This window comes from Pogonomyrmex barbatus, unplaced genomic scaffold (assembly GCF_055798465.1).
Source record: "Pogonomyrmex barbatus isolate J1 unplaced genomic scaffold, ASM5579846v1 scaffold9, whole genome shotgun sequence".
NCBI classification, from domain to species: Eukaryota; Metazoa; Arthropoda; class Insecta; order Hymenoptera; family Formicidae; genus Pogonomyrmex; species Pogonomyrmex barbatus.
In genome coordinates, this window is record NW_028297193.1 from 2,117,501 (window position 1) to 2,142,435 (window position 24,935).

Sequence of the window (24,935 nt, forward strand, 5' to 3'; positions counted from 1 at the left end):
TTTCTCCTACGATGAGAATCACGCGAAACGAAACTTTTCGAAAAATTAACGGGGACAGGGCGTCCGTCCGAATAAGTAAGCTACGATATAAAAAGAATAAAACCCAGAACTAACTCATAGTAGTGTCTGTTAAGCGAGCAGCGATTATTTCGGTCATCGAAATATTTTTTTTCTTCAATTTTTTTTTTTAGCAAGCGCAAAAGAGCGTCCAATCGCGGTGCAGACGCGAAGAGCGGCATGGAAGTGGTGTCGATCACGAAGAGCAACGCCGGCGTCGCTAAGGGCGATCCCGTCGACGAGTCGGCGTCCCAGAGTTGGTTCTGGCGACTCTTCAAGGTGTCACTGCCTTTCACCCTCGCCCTGGTCGCCCTTTTCTGCGCCGCTTGCCTCTTGGAGCCGCACTGCTGCGAGGCTGCGAACACGCTCACCCTGTCGCTCACGCCGCAAATGCGCTACCACTTCGGGCCACCGCCGGTGTGAGCGGCACGATTGACGGCAGGTATACGAAAAATATCGACGCTAAAGATCAAATGTGTGATTTTTGGCGAAAAAAAAAAAACGGATAAGATGTACGTATCCGTTCCGATACGCATCCGGGCATCGCGCGATTTTAACGGCCGAGCCCGCGGCGTAAGGCTGTCCGCGAATTTTTTAGCGAGCGCGCGCGCTTAATTAGACTGTTAATCTTAAATATATTATCGGAGCTTGTTGAATTTGACAATGCGTTCCGGGAGAGATGATTTGCCGACACTTGACTGATTTCCTCACTGCCTGCGTATGTCTTTACTTCTTATTTTTTTTTTTATTTCGCACGAGAAATTCTACCGATAGTACCGTAATTTCTGGCCGCAAGGTATCATGACGTAAGCTACTGAACAAATCCGGTTTGGACTTAACTACTATGAGAGGAAGAATTTTCACATACGCGAAAATGAAGTATTTTATATATATTTTGAATTTTGATGCGCGCCAGTGCTACGTATATATTTTTGCACATAGAAAGAGTGATAGATGATTAATGATTTAAATAATTAATCAGATTTTGTACAGAGACAGCCTGGCAACGAATCTCGAAATGTCGCAATTGAAAGTGTGTCTTGCTCTTTTAGAGTATTTTAATATTTAATATTTAAGAAGAAGATGCAAAATTGCATCATTGAGTTATTTTTCCGTCATTCTGAATTGCGCGCGTCAGCAGCCTATGTTATTGTTGAAGTGTATAAATATTTATTTATAGATTTATATATATATATATATACAGAGATCATATATTTTACTCATTATATACTATTCTTCTCGGAGGACAATGTTTAGTTTTCCGCAGGAGATGAAACCGGAAACATAAAATGGACTTTACATGGTTTTTTGACGGGCGGGAGTCCATTTACATCGAATTTCGCTGGGAAACGGCACTTGGATTCCATATCGCTAAGCTTCCTATTTGTTCCAAGATCTCCCGCTGCTTTTAATGCCATCGTTTTTGTTTCCGTGACAACGAATATTTATTTCGACATCTTTTTTTCTACATCGCAAATGTGTAAAACGTACATGCACAAGCTATATCGGATATGTACCCTTTGTCGAGCATGATGGATTTTTGGAAAACGCGACTTATGCATGCAGATTTCCCTACGAATATATATGTACGACGATTGGCACACTGATATTATATAATAGAAATTGTCGAATCTAATTATAGCAACGGGATTTATCCGGCTGTTTGTATCCGTGAATAATAATAATAAATACGACTTTGCACATTAATAATTTGGATGCATGCGCATATAGGTATAGTTTAGCGATTATTGCATGCGTTCTATCATTCCTGAAATCTTCTGCACCTCAAATTTTCTTATTTTATCTCGTGTCAAGTAATGTTTGATGTTCATAATAATGTGCATGCTATTATGGATACTTATCTTAGGATAGCACATACGATCGGAAGATATATTCATATGCATATATCTCCTTTTAACACGGTTGACGATTTTAGATTGTGATATATTTCTCGACAATTCTTCGATCTTTCTCATGCATGATCTTTTAACGAGAGAAAGAGAGAGAGAGAGGTGTACATATGTGTCGTTATTAACGACCCATTAACGTAATTAGTCAGAATATCTAATTGTAAAAATCTACTCACCGATTTTCCTCGTGATGTGTCTTTGATATTCGAAGGCACTCGTATTTAGAAGCGAAATGGCTAATGTAAATAGACTTAAAGAGAAATGGCGAGCAAAGTTTGTGGTTAGAAGGCGAAAATTATTTTTCCAAAAAGAAAAATAATGTTTAAAAAATTTTTCAAATACCGAACTTTTGATAGAGTGATTTGTGAAATTTGTGAATAGCGCGACTTGTCGCTCGAAATCTATTTTGTAAAGTCTTTTTGAGAAAATATATGGTGTAAAGTGAATGTGGTAATCTGTATGAAGACGAGAGCAGCCATTCTGCAGTCTCAGATATGCGTAATGCGAAGTAACGAGAAATGCCTTATGGTCAATCATTGAAAGCTTACAGCTTGCACGATGCTTACTGTGTAAGCGCCTTGTCGTAACGACTTCGATCGATGCTTGTGCAGATTTTAAGCTCCTCATAAGAGAGGCGATATCGTCGGTAAGTCCATTTGGCATTTTGCGGACTACATAGAGATAGCGAAATACAATCTACATGTAGATAGTAGAAGTATGTAAAGCAACGGTGGCTTGATATCGTTTGGACGCAAAATTTGATTTTAATATACCGGTGAAATACAGGTGAGAAATATCACAAAGTGAAAATATCGCCAGGACAAATTTTATTTTTTTTTTTTTTTTTTTTCGAAATATAATCACAAACGCCAACGATGTCAAATTGCCGTTACTTTACACCATCCGTTTTGTGAATTTTTATTTTATGTTGCCGAAGATCTAGTACGTCGCGACCTGCATGAATGGTAGTATGGTCGCCGACAGCTCATTTTTTTTTTCTTTTTTACGTAAGTACCATGTGCTACAAGTAGCGAATGTTTGTTAGGCAGAGGTTAGGATTGCCTAAGAAATCAAGTATTCACAGTAATTGCGCTCGATAGAGAGATGAGCTGCACCGAGTAGAGATTCTATTCAATATCGATATCTTTTCGATGAGAAATGCGCGTAAGTCGAGTGTGTTTCTGCATATTCGATGCACTCGCCGCATCGATGAGAATGATGATAAAGAGAACTTTACATATACTTTATTGTAAAGTATGTATTTTTTTTTTTTTTTTTGGAAAGCGCATTAAAGAGAAAGAGAAAGGTAATTAAGGATATGTACTTTCGAGTACACGTCGCGTTAATGAATCGCAAACAACGATGACCATCTCGAATAGCGAACGTTGGAGAAAATTGCGAATGTGAGGGAAGTTGTATACATGACGAGGAATGCGTCGGACTGAATGTTCGTGATTTTTTTACGACTGACGCGCGTAAGAAAGTTGCGAGGAAATTGTAGTAGTTTTAATTAAACGTGGAAAAACAATTTCAGTCTTTCCACAAATCTTGACTGTTGTCTTCGCCATAACGGATGTTGATTTTATGGGGGGAATTTAATACAGTTTTTATTGTATTGTAAACGAAGCTGTATTAAACGAAGCTCTTATTTCGTTATCAATTACGAAAGCATAATTAGACAGGAACGATCAGAGAGATGGTTCCTACGGCCTAACGTAAACGGGAATGTATCCTAGTTTCGCCGTTTTTACACTACGAATTTAGCGATGAAGAAGGTGATAACATTTTTAATCGACCTAAGATCATCATTCGATTATTTTTTACTTAGACGTAATTTACGTAAAATGTTTTAACATCCACTAGAGACAGACGCAAAGAAACGAGTTGAGTGAGAATTTATTGGATAATTATATAGTTATCCAATAATGAAGTACATACGTACTTACAAGTCATCATATAAAAGAATGGCAATTGTGTAATTGCCCGCTGTTGACGGATAAACGTCAATGGCATCGAATATTTTTCGATAAAGTATATCAGTATAACAATCGTTGTATATCACAACGAATCGTTCAAACAAAGATCTCTGACTTAATGAGAACGATAATAAAACTCGATAATCAAGCGTGATCTTGCGCTCATTTTTCATGGCGATTTGACATGAAGATTTACATATATTACATTTATACGATTCTAACATTAGAGAGAAAAAAAAAACAATGGAATGTACCGCACATTTTATATAAGGCGTTACTTAAAATTCTATTAAAAATTTTTTGTCTCGTTGCTAAAACCCAAGAAAATTAAATAATAATGTTGAACAATATTTCTTGAGGTGATGAAGCGGAAGAAAATTTCGTGAAAACACCTCTCGTTGCAACTATTTTAGGTAACGCATTTCAAGCATATTTTACGTGTCGCGAATGCGCGACACGATTTTCTATCTGCCTTATACGAGATATAATAACGTGTATAAAGTACCTGAAAAATCAAAATGCTACTTATAATATCTATCCTATGTTATTTTATGCACGCGGTTGAAGGAATATTGATAATATTGTAACGATCGTGTCACGCTTATCATTCTACTGAATATATTCATCTATATCGTATAGACTATTAGATATATATATGCATGCATCTTTTTCGTTATCATTAAAGGGAGCCGTATATGGTTATCGCAATGCTCGGCAAAAAGAGAATTACAGGAAAACATTCAGTTCGATAAGTGCGAACAAAGTATTACGATATTCAGTATCTTCGAAGATCATCGTTTGACTTGCGGAGAAAGAGAATTAATAACGGCGCATTTTTTCTGAGATGTTATTTCAATCGAATTAAAACACTTTTCACGCTGATTAAAATGATAAAAAATATACGATGAGCTTGATCGTTACTCGTTAGGAATTTCGTCTGTGAGAAACGATGGTCTTGAAAGCCGCTAAAGTTATAGCGATAATATTTTTAGCAATGTAGATGTGTAACAACGCTTCTACTTGAGACACGAGTGAGACACAATTCAGTAGAAAATATCAGCTACAATTGAAAGAGAACACAGGGTATATAAAGATTAAAAGTATTTAGTATTCAACTGTATTATTCGACTATGTCGTGTTTGGCGCTCAAATAGAAGCGGTGAATTTTAATGTATGCTAATAATTACGTTTTCATTCACGTTTTTCGTGAGCTGTCTCATCCGTTTACCGATGATCTTCCCTCGAAGATCCGTGCAATTCCGACTGAAATTTTATTCGCCAGTGACAACAAGAGACTGTCGCAGTTTTCAGCAATATTTTTTTTTTCCTTAATTTTTAAAAAAATTTTTCACTTCGTGTGACTTTTAACACTCTCGAATGTTGCTCACGCAAAAGTGAAGCGCGTAAGTGGCGTTACTTTACAATTACCGGAGATTCGCATTTCTCGGTGTAAACGTCGCTACGTTTATACATCTCGATACAATCGCCAAATTGGATTGCTCAACTCACCGTGCGATTACCTCGTGCGCCGACTCTCAGATTTTTACCGCGCCAAGACGGATCGCTGCGCGATTGTAAAGTAACATTTGAATTTATCGACGACATTATTTTTTTTTTTTTTTCTTCACCTTTCAAAGTATTATATTACACCTTTCGAGGTATTATATTACATTTTAGACATTTGAAATAAATTTTGAATTCTTGTTCAGGGGAATGTATTTTTTATACTCCGCTTATCCTTGAAATCCCGTGTGAAAATCCACGAAGGTGATTCCTCTCGTCGTGTGATAAAAGAAGCGGCGATCGGGCATAATGCGTGTCGCCAATGACAACGTTCGCAAAAGTATTGCCGAAAGTTCAATGATACGGCTGCGCCGGCAAGTATATCCGCAATAATAATGCGCCTGCAATTGATACAGAGGGATACGATGATTGCCGTGTTCCTACGTCCGTTTGCGGCGGCCTTAGTGAAGTCAGCGCGAAGGTAGGGATATTAGGGGTTAAAGGGCACACCCACTATGTTATTACGACTCACACCTGTACCCACGTGTGGTAGGCCAGCGCGGAACGATTTTTCTGCTTAAGAGAATCTACTTAATGGCACGACGTTGCCCTCCTCTCCCTCCCCCTCCCCCTCCCCTCTCCCCGGCAACAATAAGTCGAAGCCGCAGGTAAATTATCGAACGAATGTCGCGCGCGCGAATACAGCGGATTATTCGATTATCACACGATTTGAAATAATATGGCTAGTAATACGAATAATGAAAAATAAAATTAATTAACGCACGTGATCGAAAAAAATGTGCGATCGAATAAATTATTTCTGAATAACGAGTCAAATAAAATTTATGAAATAACAAAGATCTAATAAAGAGATATAAAAATTAATAAATAAAAATTAAAATATAAAAAAATTTAATAAAGAATAGAAAAAATATCTTATGCGCTGTTGTTAATGTTTTATATTGTATAATTCGCAATACGATTCGATTAAATTTGAATTTTTCCATTGTTGGCCGTTTCGAGGCCCTAAGCGACAAACGAGCGGCAAACGACAAACGAGCGAGGACTGAATTATTTTTTACGGAAAAGAGCCTCTCGAACGAGCAAATGGGCCGCATCTTACTGCCGCTCTATGACTCCTACGGGGTTTATCCGTCCCTTCTTACTTTCGGTTGTTTCCTCTCTATCGTTCTGCAACCCCTACTTCAAACTCGGCTTACTTAACCAAGTCGGAGGTCGCTTCTCCACCCACCTTGGCCGGAGAGTCACCTTGCCCGGCAAGGGTTGAGCGAGCTGTAAATTACCAAGAGGGCATTTTGATTAAATTTTTTATGGTAGTAGACCGGTTATACAACTCGAGGGGCTGACGTAACTCCGACTGATTTAACGTGTACGTTACAGCGTCGCTTTTATTTGCCATTCGCGCGGCGAATCCCTGATTAGAAGTAATAACTCCGCGAAACTGTCTAAGCGTAGTACATCCGGTGAAAGAAATAACGGTTGTCGCACGATAATTTGTTTGTTTGAGAATTAAAATCACGAGGGAAAATCTTTCTCCCTACGTCGCACGATGGTGAAAATATATTTCCACTCGAATCGTCCGTCATCCGTGAGAATTACCAACCCATTACTCTTGTCCCTTGATATTCGTTAATTATATGATGTATTATGGAATAAATAATTTTGCATAAAGAAAATAAGTATTTCTCGGTCCATCACGTCGTGGGAACGGGTGTACATGACCAACCATGAATAATAAAGTTCACTTTCGAAAGCCTCCGTCATTTATGAAACGTCCACTAAGGGACGCGTTTAGTCGAAGGCCGCGAGGGCGAAGTGGCTCAACAAGTGTTACTCCAAAACGAGCTTGCGTCTCTACGGTTTCGTCGATCCGCGACGCGCTTGTCCGCCCCGCGCGTGGTCAACGGGGGGCGTTTCTCTCCCGCTCGTGAGATCGCGTGGGAGAGAATCGCATATTAATTTCCCCGGCTTTCTTCCTGCAAATGTCCGATCCGGCAGTCCTCCGTCTATTATCGGACATCTCGACCCAAAAGTTCGATTCGAATAGATGACACATATACATATACGAAAATTATTTCTGACAGATTCAGTTTGTCTTTATCTAATCGCTCTCTGTCGTCCGACAGAGATGGCTAAATTATAAATATCAGATTAAAAGAATGTATCGAGATATCGCGTCGTACGGTGGTGGAATATTCTCGGTGATACCAACGAGGGGAGCGAGCTCGACAGACACGCGGAGGGATGCACAGGGAGAGAACGAGAGAGGATAGCGTACTCGCGTACTTTGGGCGCGCGCGCACGTGGTCGCGAGAGGGTGAAGTCACGGCAGGAGGGAGATCGGGGGGGGGGAGAAAAAGAGGATCGGAGAGGGAATGGAGGCGGGAGGTATCACGCGGGCGAGAGTAGGCCGAGGCTCCGCCTCCGCGAGGTAACTCGGAATACGGCGCGTCATTCATGGCCGAGCTAAAGGCTGCGCCACTGTTCGGGTCCGTTCGGCTGCAGCGGCTCGCCAGAGGATACACTACGGCGCGGACACCTGTCTCCCCCGCAGCATCCGCATCCGCCGTCGCGCCGCCGCCGCCGCTACCGCTGCCGCCGCGTTCTCCGTCGCGTCGTCGCCGCTGCCACCGTTCTTGGAGTCACCAGCTGCCACGCCGCGACGGTGCCCATGCGTCCACGGCGGTTACGGGTGTACCGTGTGCCGCGCGAATAAAGTACCGGTCGATGGTGCGGTGCTCGAGGAATCCGCGGATCGTCAAGCCCTTCCCGTTCGACAGGTTTCCCGTCGACGGGAAAAGGCCGCCGGCGCCCGAGTACCGGCGCGGGCCCGAGTACCGGTGCGGGCACGGGTGCGGGCGTTAAGAGCGCGAGTGACACGCGACACGCGCACAGTGTGCAAGTGAGCGGTAGAGCATTTGAGTGAATTGTCAAAGAGATAAAAAGAAAGAGAGAGAGAGAGAGAGAGAGAGGAGGGGCGAGAGAAGGAAAGAAAAAGAATAGGACGAAAGAAAGAAAGAAAGAGAGAGAAAGAGAGAGAGAGAGAGAGAGAGAGAGAGAGAGAGAAAGAGAAAGAGTGTGCGATCGACCGAGACGACGGAAATACCATCGACATTCGTGGTGGAAGGGTGGCGGATGCACCGCGGAGGCGGAAGTGTCGGAGGCGCAGCCGGGGGTGGTATCGTCGGTGGTGCCGGCGGAAGTCACCGTGCCCTCGAATTGGAGCATCCGTCGACGATGCCGGGCGCACCTGGTTTCCATTGGGGGGCCATGTTCGCGGGTCACCACGCGGCCGCCGCCGCGGGTATGATGCAGCCCCCCATGTCAGCGGGTGGTGAGTACGTGCCAGCCGCGGCGCATCACGGGTCCGCTCATCCCGCGATGCCCATGGACCTACACGTCCATCAGGGATTCCCCTATTTTCCTACCAGGTTGGTATAACGCGCGCCCTTCACGCGCCCTTTCTTTCGCCACGCAAAGAGCGAATGTGTGTCCCCCTTAATTTCTCTACCGCTGAAGATTTCGATGCAATTCGGAAAAATAGAACGTTGCCTGTTTCTTATGGATATTTCATAAAATTTACAACGTTCGGCTCGCTCTCCTCGCTGAATACATATTCGAATTTGTGAACTACTTCTGTAGCCCTAATTGAAATCTAATCGAAGAAGCGAGTTAATTCTCTCGAGTCATATACGACTTTGCGTCGCGTCTCTTTTACGAGCTGAGAGTAGTCTTTGCGGAGAAGACTAGAAGGAACGACATAAATAAACTATATTTCCGTAAAGCCTAACGCCGTCGCATCTACCGTCGCCCAGTCTAGATGCACCGGCAAAGTGGAGAGGTCGCTTGTCTTGGCCTCGGTTGTTTGCCTAGTAAATATTTCCTCACTGGGGAAGTACTCCCATATTTACCCATTTCAAGCAAATACTTGGAAAGGTACTAGATATTTTTTAATCTACGAGTATTCTTAATATCCCGACGCGATTGACATTCGCGGGCGAGTCCGCGCTCGCCGGTTAAAAATTCGAAATCAAAGGTGGCAAAATCGAAAGGTGGTTTCCTCAAATAAATAATCTTGCTTGAAAAAAGCTTGAAAAAAATATATCTCGGACTTTGCGTAAAGAAAGGAGAGATATATGCGTAATACATTACAAACGTAAATGTAAACGAAATTGGTATTAGCGATACCGAAGCCTTTATTTTAAAACACGGCGGTATCGTTCTTTTCTCAGCGCGAACACACATACGCTCTCCATCGTCTACCGTAATTATTAACACTCCATATGCCCGTATGCCGCGATGTATAATCGCTTGGAGGAAAGCAACAGTTCTTGTAATTATACTCCTTGTGTGCTTAATACCCCGGCAAATTGTATTAAGATTTTTTTCATTCCGTAACTACTAATCTGCCTGGAGAAAATGCGAGGCACATATACGTCTCTGGCTCAATTCGCGTCTGCTTTTTCGATTACGCGCGTTCGCACTCGCGCATTTATATAAACACAGATTTTTTTCTTCGGGTTATCTCTACGTGAGAAATCGAACACGATGTCAAATCAGTCGGAGTCGCGCGCATTGATAGCGACGATAACTGATCTTGCGCGAGAGACGAGTTTACTTTACATCCTTACAATACGAATGTTGAAATACTGTTTATTATTATTATTATTATCATTATTATTATTATTATATTAATTTCGTACGTAAAGAAACTTGTTATTAATTTCGTGCGTAAAGCGCATGTGCATATGCGTAGTAGGGAAGCGGAGCTTTGTTCCTTCGTTACGAACGGAGATACGTATCTCTAGCCTGGAAAGGACAAATAAAAGCTCCTGCAAATGCGATGTGTCAACGCGATAGCCAGTCGTATCAACGCCGAGACCGAAGTAAGCAAATTACGTGCTAATAAGTACCGGAAAGAACACCCGCGGTGCATCGCGGGGAGAGCGAGAGCACGCTAGACGCCGGGCACACGACCGGCAAAAAACTTATTATAATGCCTGCCTCGTACGAGTTATTAGCATTCCGCTATCAATTATCCTGCCCGTCGTGCTTTCGATGTCGGAGCAACTAGTAGGAACGTCTGTCGCTCTCGTATTTATAAAACGTATAATCACGCCGGTCATCGTAACGAGGAAAACCACTAAAGGGTGTCCCGAAATCCGAAAAGAAAATTCGAGCTCGAATTAAATCATTTCTTGCCTCGAGAAAAAGAGAAAAAAAAAACCTTCCTTCGTCACTTTGGAAAATATTTCGATGGACGTCGCGCATTTTTCCTCTTTGTGATTCCTTATGCGCGGCATCTTTCCTTAAACAATGATAAATGTAACATTCAAATGAAAATAATTAGCTACTTTACGATTTATATTAAAAGGAAACTTGTTTGTATAAAAGGAACCTTTGTACCTCTCTCTCTCTCTCTCTCTCGGTTTCGGGATTTTTATTTCTGGACACCTGGTATATAACACAGTGACAGCGCGAATGACATTGACATATCGTCGTCTCGATACGACGCCACTCGGGAAGTACCAGTGTTTTGATCGCTATGATTTTAACTGTACTATTTTATTCTCTTCTATCCGCTGCGAAACTGATAGTCGATTGTTCTAATTGTGATTCGATGATCGATTATGTTACACGAGCGATTCACGTTACACGCGAGTGAAATCAATCAATGGTAAATCATTGTTTTTGTACTGCAAGAAAATCGAAAAAATACGAGCGAATTTTTAAGAGAGAGAAAGAAAATTTTTCATTATGGTGAATATTTCATGGTGAATATTCGACAGCTTCGCGCGTTTGTTGCCCGTAGAAATCATCTTTTCACCTCGCGTTTGTTCGTCCGAGGAATGCCGGTAAAACGGTAGTCGCACCACAGAGATGATAATTTCACGAAAAGTCGTGGGGCATTTGACACCGATTCGCGTCGATATGAATGAGAAAGTAACGTTTGCCTGTCAAGCCGAGCGTTAGCGGCCGTTCCGAATCGCTTGGCACAAAAGACCGCGATATTTGCATTGATTCTTTAAAAGCTACTGTATTCTTCGAGCCTTTTTCGGCAAGAAGCCGAAGCGTCTCTTAGTCAATGCTGCCCATTAATTTTAGACAGTCGTCTTGCCTGTTTTTGGATCACCCGGACGTTATTCCCGACATCTCGACTAAAAATTAATAAAGTATTACAAAATCAACAAAGTATTGTTATTCGTGAAAGGAATTGTCAGGTACATGTATTACAACAAAGAATCTATTGTTGCAAACCGGGTGTATTTTCTATAGATGATAATATTAATACCGCGACTCGATGCGTATAATTCGAGCATTCTAATTATTCATTCGTAGACATAACACATGAGTCAAATCGTATATTCAAAACGCAATATTATATATGCAACGTCTCAGTGACACCCGTCTTAAGACTAGCAGGCTCCCCAGATACACTAACGTTTATTCATGCGCGGTTATCTGTACAATGTAAGTTTGTATCGAAATTATGCTTGTCATATGTGAAGAAGTGAAGATAAAAAGAAAGAGATAAAAAAAAGCACACAGGCTCGTTAAAATATAAAAAAAAATATATATCTATATATATATATATAGTTAGTTGTTTTTTAAATATAAATTTAAGAGGTGCCAAGATAAGATATATGAAGATATAACACAACGCTGCGAGACGAATTAAAGAATTTACGTGACACGCGGGACTTTGCGCTTTTCGCGTTCGTTCCGTGCGCGGAAATTCGGTCTAATTATCGCCGTGTCGCGCATACGTGTGTGTCCGAAGACACGGAGACACGGTCGCACAGACATTGAGAGCGTTATTGAATGATGGGTCAGCCAACTACTAATGGGGCCGGACGCGCGCGAACACAAGGGATTATAAGAAGCGCGCGAGTATGGCTTGCGGCGAGTCAAGGTTGTTGCTGGAGTTACTCGCACATTACATATCCGCCACCGATGGACCGATGGCCGCCTCGTTCTTCTTTTTTTCTTTTTTCCTTCCTCTTTTCGCCGGCAACAATCCTATCGCGCGCATCTTTTCGGAATTTATAATTCGGGACGGCGAGGCACGCGGGACGCCGTCCTTGCCGAGCGTATTTTTGATAGACCCGGGCAATGACTCTCGACGGGCTGGTAATGCTGGACTGGTACGACACGCTTGTTATTTCATCTTTTATGCGAAAAAGCCTCCACGGAAGTTTAAATATCTCGAGCCACGGCGGGACGAGGCTCTGTCCCTAACTCCGATTGGATCCGAGGCCAGAGGCGTGCATAGTTTAGCGCGAGGTCTTTGCCCTTACCGAGCCCTTACGCATGTGAGCTCTCTAGAGCACTTAATTCGAGTGCGATATCGTTGTTCTCGCAAGTTCTCCGTGCGCCCGTACGAGATAATCTGCGGCTTCTGTGCGTTCCGCGCGTGACATCACGAAGCTCCCTCCCTCCCGGTCGCACGTTCTACGCTAGAGAAAATCCAGAACGCGGCAAAAACGAAGGCTAATATTTTCTGAGTGCCACCGATGTTTGCCTCGAAAACGACTCTCGTGGCAGCCGTGGATCCATCGATAAATAATTCGAATGCATTTTTACCTACGCCTCGCTTCCTCGCATCCGAATCGTAGGCGAACGCTCGCAGTTTGCGATCGCGACGCAAACTAATTCGCACCCCCGAGCCCGCGTGGCGTATCGAAACCCGTTTCTACCCGTGTTTTTTCTCCTCCAACCACCCACCGAACCCTCGTTCTCTCCCTGTCCCCCTCGGTGTATATCGCCGTTCCCCCCTTCAGCTCTCCCTTTTACCCTCCGACGCCGTCCGGCCCGTGTCTCTTTCGCGCACATCTCCTCTTCTTATTCTTACTTTATCTCTGTCCCTTCGTCCGCCCTTGCCTCCTCGCTTTGGCCATACCACCGGTGCAGCCCGGTAGTTGGATGCGCTGACTTTTTTCTCGGCTATCGGCCAGTGGATCGCGCTGCGATCCGCTGGACTGCAATCAGAATTGATTATAGCCTGCCGAAACTCCGGCGCGGCGCGGTTCATATTATACAACTCGCCTGCGGCTCTCGTTCCTTCCTCGCTCCTTCCTCGCTTCTTCCTCGCTCGCTATAACCGCGCGTCGTCGTCTCGTCTCGTGCGCGACGTCAACCGTCCGCTCGCTCGTGCGAGCGCAAAACGACGTTGCGTGCGACGCGGCGTTTTTCGCCCGGGCCTGCTGGAACGACTTCACGACTTTAACAATATTCCCGAAAAATATCAATCGTAACGCTTTTGAACGCCGTTTCTTTCTTTTTTCTTTTTTTCTTCTTTTTTTTTTTTTCTTTATTTGGATTACGCCGATCGAGGAGAAACCGCGACGAGGGAAACGCGTAGACGATAATCTGACTCACGAGAAAGATTTTATAATGCGCCCGCGGTAATAATCGGGTCGCGCGTCCGATCGTACGCAACCCGTTTGCGCAATGTAAAAAGCACACGAGGACAGCGATTGTTCTTTTGATCCTTTTCAACCTTTTTAGCTAGCGAATTCTCCCGAGACGTTAGACGTTCTTCTCCTTTTCTTTCCTTTCGCCTCATCAACTTTTATTACCTCGGCAATCCTGGAACGATTATTAGTTATGAGAACGTTTACAGACATAATGTGTATTCTTTGATAATAATACTATGCGTTAAATATTTCACTGGGACGAGGGAGGAAACGCGAGGAAAAGTACGCAAGACGATTGTGCCTGTCAATGTTTTGCGAGTCGCATCGAGGCGACTCATCGAGCGGCTAGTTCATACTCCTTGCAAATTCGTGTAACAACGATTAGCAATCAGAAAGGTATCTCGGAAATCTTTTACGGAGGTACGGAGTCAAGCGATATTCTATAGCATCGGAAACGTTAATTAATGGGTCGTACATCAGTGAATCTCACGGGTGTGTATGCGTGCCTGTGTGGCGCAGAAGTGATTTAATATCCACTTTAATTAGTTTGAAAAACGCCCATTGAGAAAAGAGAGGGGCCCCGACGTCTTGCACGCTACTTTGATACGTTTTATTTCAATACGTTCGGCGATATCAAGGCCGCTCGCGGCGCGGAATTTAGTATGGTGATACGGACGCACGCGCGGATTCTTTATGAGAACTTCATTTACCCCGGGTCGAAGGCAATTACGGGGTTCTTTCCTTCTCTCTCTCTCTCTCTCTCTCTCTCTCTCTCGAAAAAAGAATCAATTCCTATTCTCTTCCGGCCGAATCCTCCTCGCGCGAGAAATGAATCTTTCGCGCCGATACGCCGATGCGGCGCGATTTATTACGTTACGTCTTACGTCTTATCGACGACGATTTGTTCCGACTTTTTCGTCCTGGTTAGAATAATGTGCGCGAGAGATCGGATTGCTCGATTTTCTTGCACAACGCTCCGAGATTTTATCCGTCCCGCAAACTGACCGTACAGCCCCCGATCGCCGCGCATTCCATTATATTCGATGATATTACCTGAAGCGTAAAATGGCGCTTTTTCAGATTCCCTCGTGTTGTGTTTCCCAGGCGTCGATTCCCGATCTTTTTGCGCCTCGCATTACGTGAAACTTATTACATCTTATGCAACTAATGCCGGAATAGATAGATCTAAACGCGACTCTCTCGCGCCTGAACGGCGTATCCGCGCGTATTAGCCGTTCGCAGAAAAACGATGATGATTTGTTTATCGCGCGGCCATAATTGACCGCGCCGTTATCCCAATAACAATAGCCTGCGGAGAAAGCTGATTATCGTGGCTCGTAATAATTTTGTTTACGAAAACTATATCTCGCGGTATAATTATAAGGGAACAAAAAAAAAAAAAAACAAAAATAATAGGGAAAGGAAAAAAACAATAATCATCCCCTCCCCCCCCCCCCGATCGACGTTCCTAAACTGCGACGTTCTTCGATTATCGAGCTTTATATCGAGCTTTTTTCGAATCGTTAAACAGCACTTTCCTATAATGGTCTAACGTCGAGGCACACTACGCCACGCTGCAATAAGTCGTTTTCGCGCGGGAATTGGCCTGGCCTCCAATCAAGTTTAATAATGTAGATGCGGATCAGCGGATAAGAACAGGCTACTGATACCGCCGCCGCCGCCGCCGCCGCCGCCACCGCGTCGGTTCTGCTCGTCGGACGAGCCACAAACGGTATACGCTTAGCTCACACTCGATCTTATGCAATTTGCAACATTACGAACCTCGGGGGCTTTAAACGCGGCCGCGCAGTCATTAAATCACAGAAATACGCTAATGCAGAATGTGCGATCTGTCTTTCGGAACTGGTCTCTGTAAACAGGACGCCGGACTCTCGGATTTTTCTTCCAACGACGAGATTTATCATCTTCTCCGTGTATATGAACATAGTAAAGTGACATCTCTCTCGGAATGAGAAATCGATTCGTCGCGCGCAGGCACGCCGCGCGGCAATCGAAGCGATCAAATTGCGAAGTCGCGTCTCTCTCTCTCTCTCTCTCTTTCTCTCTTTCTCCTTTCGCCGAGAGCGCCGTCGACGGCGTGACTATAAATCGCGAGAAAAGTTTCGGCGACGTCTCATTGTTACAGCCTGTTGGAAGTTAATAGGCGACGAAGAAATGCGCGACGCGAGCACAGAGTCAGGCGAGTCGGGTGTTGACGCTACGTGGGGGAACGGGAGTAAAAAAAATGTTTCTACGACCCCTCGGCAGTTTCTGAGCTCCCCAAAGTCTTCGAAGCGTAACTTAGCATACTTTATTTGATTTTTTGTATTGGATAATAGTCTCAGGTAATAGGGTGCGGCGTGGAGTCGCGGGGGAGAGCGAGGAAGGAGAAGAGAGGGAGGGAGAGAGAAAGAGAGAGAGAGAGAGAGAGAGATGCATAGAGATGCAAAGAACACGTGGCAGGGAGAGAAGGAACAAATTTTCACGCCCCCATTACTTGCATTAACGAATTTACATTTTTTAAATGGAAGGGTCGAACTCTCAGGGTGATAACTTGCGGGTCATTTGTTCCGCGAAGGAACGAAACCACCGTCGATATTGCGTCTTAATAAAGAATCGCTATAAGAGAGAGAGAGAGAGAGAGAGATGTGCTCGCGATTGCAGTCTCGCATACGCATTATATACCTGTCCTTAATAAATGATCCTCGATAAAATGTTGACAGCTATTATAATTATACGGTAACGTAATGTTTTCCTCCCTTTCTTTCTTTCTTTTTTTTTTCTTTTCTTCATCGTGTACAACATAGTCGAACAAGAGCCGATTTATCAGTTACCTAATAGTATCTTTATCTAAGCGAAAGCTACGCAGCTCGAAATTGCAGCTCGGATACAAACCGCCGGCTGGATAACACGTTAAAACCGACTGTGCGACTAATGTCGGGTTTACAGCTAGCCGCGGGGCAGCGTGAAAATATCAATGGTTACGCTAGACCACTTCCCGCGATTAACTGGTATTCGAACACCGGTAGCTCCTTGAGAAATCCGACGTCGATACGAGCCTATAGTTTAATCCGGGTCACGCAGACCCGGGGGGATGGACTAGGATTTAAGAGTACGTAGATCAGGAGTCGTTATCCCCGGACTCGCTCGCGCTCCGTTCGCGCTCTTTCGCGTGGCCGACACTCCCGTCGTTGATTCAGACGTGTAATTTATGCCGAGCGCCCGCTTAAAAATACAGTTTCTGTATAACCGTTCGCATTTCAAAGCGTGTGCCAAAAGTAGTCGTCTACGCGTCGTACGATCACCCGAGATCGCACATAGGCGTAGCTGGCGCGACGACGCTCCGTGATCTTTAAAACATATGTTTTTAGTAATCGCTGATGCGGTTATATCATCGGAGGCCGGGCGGGAGGGGGGACGAAGAATTGGGGGAACGGGCGCACGGGGCGCGAATCTATACATATTTAATGAGAACGCGCAGTTGTAAAAAGTAGCTAGCGAATCAAGCCCCAACGGAGCAGCGACTCCGCGGAGAGGAGAGGAGAGGAGAGGAGAGGAGAGGAGAGGAGAGGAGAGGAACGGGGACGCGGCACGCCGGGGATACTTTTATTCAAATCTCATCCGTCGCTCCGCAAAGATGCTCCGGGTGCGAAGGGTATATCAAAAGAAAAATACTCTCAGCGCCTTTCCCGCATGCATAACCATAATCCCCGCATAATGTATATTTCAAAATCTTCCGACCGGCATCGAGCTCATTACTATTAGATCGATACACACCCTCCCGATCTCTCGATGCTCGCGTCTTCGCGCCCCGCGAGGGTGCACGCGAGTGATCCCCGCGTTTTGCATATCTACGACATCCAGATATCTAGACAATACTAATAACTTTCAGACAAATTCCGGTACATTCTTTGACAAATGAGAGCAAAGTGTCCTCGTGTTGCTGCGTAATAAAAAGAGTAAATTATGATGAAATTTAAAAAAATTTTTTTTATGATTTATTTAAGAAATATTTCTGTAGAGAATTTTTAATCGATGTCAAGATTTTAGGGAAGGGGGATATATATATAGTTTTGCCTTATTTAGTTTAAATAGATAAATTCAAAAAATAATTATTATAAGCAACAAGATGCAGCGTGACCACAAAAATATTGTTATATATCTCTAGTATAATATACTTTGTCGATCGAAATGTTTATATGACAAAATAATTTCTCTTCTCTTTTCCTAAATTGTTTCACTATTACTCGATATATGTACAAAGATTCAAGTTGCCGTTTATGTATGTAAATAGAGGTAGATAGATTATGTATGTAAATAGATTAGTAGCGACCCGAGCTTGCGTCAAGGAATTTCGAATATCGAATTAATAATTGCTCATTACGGGCGTTTAACGTATTCGTATTTAATGATATTATGGGAGAGCCAGAAAAAAAAAAAAAGACAGATGTACGCCCGTATGTCGCCTATACGTCGGTTACGCACTAGCAAGCTGTGAGTCGGCACCGGTTAGGTCGAGTTGAATCGAGTTGATAAGGTTAACTAAGAGATACGGAGGCGTAGGGAGGTCAAGTGACCACGTGGGCGGCACTACACGTCGCCGGGACATACCATCTATTACCATCGGTACGTAAGTTGTAATTGTATGGGTGCAAACGTAAAGTCGATTTAATATCGCGATAGAAAAATACGTACGTATTTACATACCGAGAGAAAAGAACAAAAAAAAAAAAAAATCACAGTTATATAAGCTTGTGAATTAAAACCTAACTCTGACGATCGGATGTCTAAGTACCTAAGTGGTTCCCAACAACTTCATCAATTTACATTCTTAACCCGCGCGACATTGCGCTACGTAGCTTCGGGCTTCTGAAATCTGCTGGACGCGACGAGTCGTCGGCGAACGTAATGAACGCGACCACAGATGGTAAATTCGATGAATAATACAGACCGAACGCAATTAGCCCTCGCCGCGTTTTCAATTTAATCGGCGAATTACCAATCCTTCGGGGAACGAGGACTTGTTCTTGTAAGAAAGACTCCCATACGGCGCACCAACGCGTAACGGGACGAGCTGCACGGCGCAGCGGGGGAGCCTCTTTGGGATCGATGCCGACTTTCAGTAATCCGCGTATGTCGAACACTGAAAAAAAAAATTGTCTCGCAATCATAACGAGAATTATCTAGATACGAAAGATTAGCTAAATTGGACAAACGACTAGCGAGTATTGCGATACCGCGTCTGTTTTGTATCTAACCAATATAGATGACAGAGATAGAATTTAGTCTAAACAATTTGTCAAATTTAGCAAGAAAGTCTCTCTGTGGCGCCAGTCACATCTTTTACAAAAGTGATTTAGTTTAGTGAGATCTAAATTTTCTCGCATATATTGTTAGATGTTACTGCTGTGAATTTTTTACGTACGGCAATTTTCCAGCGAATACAGAAAATAGCGACATATTTTAACTGTAAACATTTAGAATCCTAGGTAGATCAAGGAAGCATTTTTTTTGAGTGGAGTACATCGCGATATCGCGCGATGCGGAGCGGAGGAGGCAATTAATCGCCGGATATGGACTCGCGATCAACCGGCGCGTTTCTCCAACGCGAGACTTTTTCCCTCGCCGTCGAATTAAGAATAGATGCGGTAACGTAACGGGGGTAATGAGATAATAACGACGCCGGTGCTCGGCGGAGTTCGGCGGGATCGCGTTTCAATTTGCTTGTCCTCCACGTCCGGGCGCGCGGCTGGAAAGCCGCGTGGAAGCCGGTGATTTTCGCGAAATGGTCATCGTTGCGCGGCAATCGATAAGCTCGCGGGATAAATGATGATAAGCTTTATGCATAATTTCCGCGATATAGGCACTGTGAGATCATATTTGAGATTCGATAAAAATTACATGATATAATGTGGGACGAGAGAGAGAGAGAGAGAGAGAGAGAGAGAGAGAGAGAGAGAGAGAGAGAGGAACAGGGGGAGGAAGAGGGAGAGATTCGTAGCCTGAAGCTAATCGCCGGTGAACCGCCGCGCCGATTCGTATCGTAGCGTTTTTATCGGGCCCGGGTTCGAAAGACGATTACTCTGGGATCGTGTCTTTAAGACGCGTTTGCCGACGAAGCGCCCCTTCCTCCCCCTCTCGCTCCGTCTTTCTTCCCTCTCCTCCCGCCTCCCACTGACAGCGATACTCGAGCCATAACTTTTGCCATAAAAATTCTTAAACGAGATAAGAGGCTTGTTAATCGATGCACCGTGAAGGAATAAGTGGGGAAACTCCACGTGAACGTAAAGATGTGACGTATAATTTGCCCGATTATGTGGTACGAATTGTTTTACGCACGGTAGAGAGAATACCTATCGCGAATTATATTCGCAACGTCACGAACGACTAATCGCTGCAACCAGTTGCTCCCTCGCGGTGCCTTACACGCTTTTCTATCGGTTAAGTGTTACATGCTGATCTTTTCTTTTCCTTATTGCGCGTATCGTACCTCGCCTCAGATTATCGCTTCTGTGGTGGGAAGTGTCGTAAAAAAAACCCGCGTGTACTCTAGTCCTAGATATTTTCATCTAACCTCATCGTTACCTCGAGGTTTTGTCCACGATAAAAACGTGCGAAACTACATACGAGTAGTGTCTCTCCTGATCTGATTCGAGTCAAATTCGTTCAAGTTCGTTCGGAGGAAGTTGTGGCAACGGCAAAAAACGGTATCGGAATGCGATCGGAACTGAGTCAGCAGACAGCGACTCGCAAACGAGACGGCGTGATTATTTCGTGAAAGAGTAAACGAATTTCGATCCGATGCAAATGAGGCGGTTCTGCGGCGGGCGTATCGTAGGTCCGATGGAGCTTCCTAAGCCTCAGCCACGCGCACGTGCACGCACGCACGCACGCACGCACGCACGCACGCACGCACGCACGCACGCACGCACGCACGCACGCACGCACGCACGCACGCACGCACGCACGCACGCACGCACGCACGCACGCACGCACGCACGCACGCACGCACGCACGCACGCACGCACGCACGCACGCACGCACGCACGCACGCACGCACGCACGCACGCACGCACGCACGCACGCACGCACGCACGCACGCACGCACGCACGCACGCACGCACGCACGCACGCACGCACGCATGCACGCACGCACGCATACGTTTAACATGCGCGCGCTCCGGAGTCTAGTCGAACGAGCGGATACACGCAGACATACAGTTTAGGCGCCACACAGTTTTCGAGGCAATAAATTCAGAACGTCTCATTACTAATCTTGTCTCTTTAATTGAAATCTCGTGTTTTTCCAAACGCCTTTTTGCCAGTCGCGCGACGAGCCGGAGCTTTTATTTAAAATTCAACGACACCTCTCGTTGATATCTCGGCGTTACGGATGAAATGCCGCGATATGGCGCTTCCTTCCTCCTTCTCCTTTTTTTTCTCTTCTTCGGCGAATCGTCGATTATTTCGAATTCACGAGCATCGCGTTGCGAGAGACGCGAGACGCATCATTTTCGAGGTAACTACATTCACGTCTACGTGAGATTTCTATCGAAAGCGTCTTTCGACGCTTGCGAACGAAGCGTCCTAACGATTTGTGTTTCGCTCGACGAAACCCGACGAATAAAATAAAATGCGGCGAGGTGCAATCGATGGGGGAGGGGGGCGACAAATGAAAACTATTACGCGTGTCGTTCGGAATTCAATATTAAAGCTTGTAATATACGGCCGTGGACGAGAGAATCGATCAGAAGTTAACAGGTTTAACTTTACGACTCGTGGCGACAACATAACGCCTCGCATTACGGCATTGCCACAACGGGCTTAGCTTTCGTTACATCGTCGAAATAATCCGCGCGAGAAGTGGCACGAGCGGCAGTACGCAACGCTATCACCTTATACACGTAATATTCCCTCCCCCCCCCTCCTCCCCCGCCTACTTTATTGCCCGATTCTTTCTTACGTGTCGACGTACGTCTTCGTGCGGCCTTTGAAGTTAACGCTGCCTTAAACCTTCGTTATCCTCTCCCTTTGTCCGAACACCCTCCTCGACAATAAACTCGCGCGAGTTGTTAACAAGATATAAATCTTATCGCGTTACGACGCTAAGGTCGCTCATTTTCCTATCGTCGCGAAATATGCGGAACGGCATGCACGAGGAGCATTAGCGTTACGCCATAAAACATTAAACGGCCGTGTGGAGTATTACGTCATATCATTTTACGTCATATCCTTTAATTCGCTTCGTATCGCTTCGGGCCGATACGATAGGCCTCGACGACATTCCTCCAATACCACGGCGCTCTAAGCGGAAACATCGTCGTCGTCGTCGTAAGGGCAAGTCGCTCGCGACTCGCGCACACTCGCGGGAAAAACACGAAGGAAAAGCGACTCTAAATCAAATTAACGAAATTGTTTCGATGGAAGTACTTTCATAACTGTCGCAAGGTGAAAAAAGAGGAGGAGAGAAGGAGAGGCGGATATATCCCAAATTAGGCGTTGCACGCGCAACGTAACGTTAACACGCGCGCGCTCGCGTATTACGAGCCGGTACCTTTTTTTGCCCGCGTACAACCGCGTGCAACGCTATTGCGTCGCGTTAATTGTAAGCTCGGAGCATATCTCGGCCGCCAAGAAACACATTCCGGTTTTCGTCGAAGACGAAAGAGATCGGTGGAACTCCCCGCGATGGTACTGGCCAGGGACTTTTTCTCTCGTTCCGCTTCTCGTCGTCCCCCGTCTTGTCCGCGGACGCAGATGCGCGAACGCAGGGTGTGGTGGGCACGGGGCAGGCTACTACTGGTTCTCCCGTTTCTCTTCCTTTCTCTCTCAGCCCTCCACTGTCCTCTCTCTCTTTCTCTCTCTTCTCTCTCTCTCTCTCTCTCTCTCTCTCTCTCTCTCTCTATATCCTGGAGCAAGAATGTTCCCGTGTTGGTTCGATTAATCAGTCGTTTTTCGTGTCCCCGCTCTGGGCCAATAGCGAGAGAAAAACTTAACGTATGTGATAATGCGCCAGCTATGCCCCTGCTCTCCCGTTCCGTTGGAACGTAGGTCGTGCCTGCATATAGGTATACCGAAACGAGTCGAGACGACGGTGCACTGACCGGCCGCACTCCGCGCTCCGCTCCGTTCCGCTCCGCTCCGCTCCGCTCTGCTCCGCGCCGCGCCGCGCCGCGCCGCGCCGGGGTGCTGTCCCGCGAGGGACTCGAAACTTTTTTCCCGGCAACAGCTCCGAGGATACGTAACCACCGTTCGGATCACTCGATTTGTTCATCGATGAAGCGTACACGCTTGGCGATCCAAACCGCGATCCGTTTTGTATTAACTTCTCGATGGAAATTTGCATTTCGGCGAGATTGAGAAGATAGTTGCGACGTGTTAGGAATTCTTGTTTCGCTCGAAAATGAGGGGGATATTATAATGTGATTATTACATGTAAGTTTGATGTGATATCTTTGTATTTTTACACGGAAAAAAAAAAACTGTTTTGATGGAGTATCTAAATTTGGCCAAATACTGATTTGAAGATAATTTTGTCGAGCCATTAAAATAATTATGTAGGACGCTCAAGTATATAATGATAATATTTTTGATATTTTCGTGATCGATTTGAACATCCTGCGTGATTATTTTGATGGCCCAACAAAATTATTTTCACATCTGCATCTGGCCACAGTTTTAAATATTTAACAAAACTGTCCTTTCCGTGTATATAATAAATTTTTATGTCATTCGGAAATCGATGAAAAGATTACATAATTTTAATGATGCTTTCTGTAACGCATTCTTTCCACATCGAATTAACGATATATTAAATTCAAAAGCTTTTCACGATCAGAATTAAAGTTTCATCAAATATGAATTATGACGCCCACGAAACGAAAGTAGTGCCGTCAGCTGTAACAAAGTTTCGTTATATTCAAATTCCGTTCTCTTGCACGTGCTAACGCGAAAATGGTACCTGTTATAATGTCGTGTCGCTCGTTGACGATGCCACGTTCACCTGATTCGCTTGACTCGCTTGCAAATAGCGTTTCTCAAACTTAGCGAAACTAGAATTCATCCTAAGTAGAGCATTAAGTAAATCTTTTACATAACGAACGGGACAATTATGTCTAATTGACATGTAGGCGAAAAGAACGACTTTGAAATATGTAAAAATTTTATATAAACCTGAAAATAATTTTATTAGGCCATTAAAATAAATTATGTAAGAGACTTAAACATGATAATAATACTGCAAAAATTGTTTGTATTTATAGCAACCAATTTGAATCCTGCATAATTATTTTCATGGCTTAAGCAAATTTTTTATCTTAAGCAAATTTTTAGATACTTCAGCAAAATTTTCTTTACATATATATATAATGCAAAAATATATATTTTATTATTATATGTTTAACAAATCTGTATGTTATAACCAGAATCCGAAATTCGCCAAAATCCAACTAGTCAGAATTAGCAATAACGAAGTCCTCTCATCAATATCGGCTTTAACCAGTCAAACCTACAATTAATACGTGTACTAAAATTCCAAACTTAATTTACAATTAAAGCAGATATTAATGAAAGAGCTTTGTCGGAAGACTAATTTAGATTTAGTCAGTCATTTTGATACGTACGTCGTAAAGTATAGCAAAAAAATAATCAAAATAGAATATCCGATATCTCGTAAGATTCAACCGTTTGCAGCATCGCGTTTCTCTCGACGTCATTTCGTAGAGACCGAGGAGCGTTTCTTCGCCGGCCGTCGCCGAAAGCTGGCGCGTTCTTCCGAGCGTGCGTGTGTGTGTGCGCGCGCGATCAGAAAGCGGACCGTCGCATCGCCCGGGATAGACATTTCGCACAGCCGGCGTAGCCAAAGTTTAACTTTACACCGGGACGAGGGAGAGGGGGCGGGGGGGGGGAGGGAGGGGAGGGGAGGGGATGGCGGCGGAGGGAGCGCCCGGGCGCCGTTCGACGTGATCGCACCACGTGCGGAGTCTGCCCCCGGTCCACGTATTATGACTACTTGTAGAGCACGTTTGCGGTCCCTCGCCCGCTCGTTGCGA

At 44.6% G+C, this 24,935-nt stretch overlaps 2 protein-coding genes and 1 long non-coding RNA gene across 5 annotated transcripts in view; 2 read left to right on the plus strand and 1 right to left on the minus strand.

Moving 5' to 3' along the window:
* LOC105428825 (uncharacterized) overlaps nucleotides 1-24,935 on the plus strand; it is a 66,257-nt gene that overhangs the window by 39,042 nt on the left and 2,280 nt on the right. Inside the window, exon 21 of one of the 2 annotated variants that reach the window (XM_089084682.1) lies at nucleotides 192-499. In XM_089084682.1, the coding sequence (XP_088940808.1) occupies nucleotides 192-480 (289 nt within the window). In that variant the 3' untranslated portion in view covers nucleotides 481-499. Of the gene's footprint in view, nucleotides 1-191; nucleotides 5,652-24,935 lie in introns of those variants that run through there. The other variant, XM_011641343.2, reaches the window with a different exon arrangement.
* LOC148934526 (uncharacterized) overlaps nucleotides 5,548-24,935 on the minus strand; it is a 34,695-nt gene continuing 15,307 nt past the window's right edge. The window contains exons 2-3 of the long non-coding RNA XR_016141297.1: nucleotides 6,613-6,739; nucleotides 5,548-5,847 (exon numbers count right to left, since the gene is read on the minus strand). This is a non-coding gene — a long non-coding RNA (uncharacterized LOC148934526). The remainder of the gene's footprint in view (nucleotides 5,848-6,612; nucleotides 6,740-24,935) is intronic.
* The window catches only part of LOC105428826 (protein trachealess), an 81,355-nt gene continuing 64,250 nt past the window's right edge, over nucleotides 7,831-24,935 (plus strand). The window contains exons 1-2 of one of the 2 annotated variants that reach the window (XM_089084736.1): nucleotides 7,831-8,369; nucleotides 8,595-8,898. In XM_089084736.1, coding sequence (XP_088940862.1) covers nucleotides 8,603-8,898 — 296 coding nt within the window. In that variant the 5' untranslated portion in view covers nucleotides 7,831-8,369; nucleotides 8,595-8,602. Of the gene's footprint in view, nucleotides 8,899-24,935 lie in introns of both variants that reach the window. The other variant, XM_011641345.2, reaches the window with a different exon arrangement.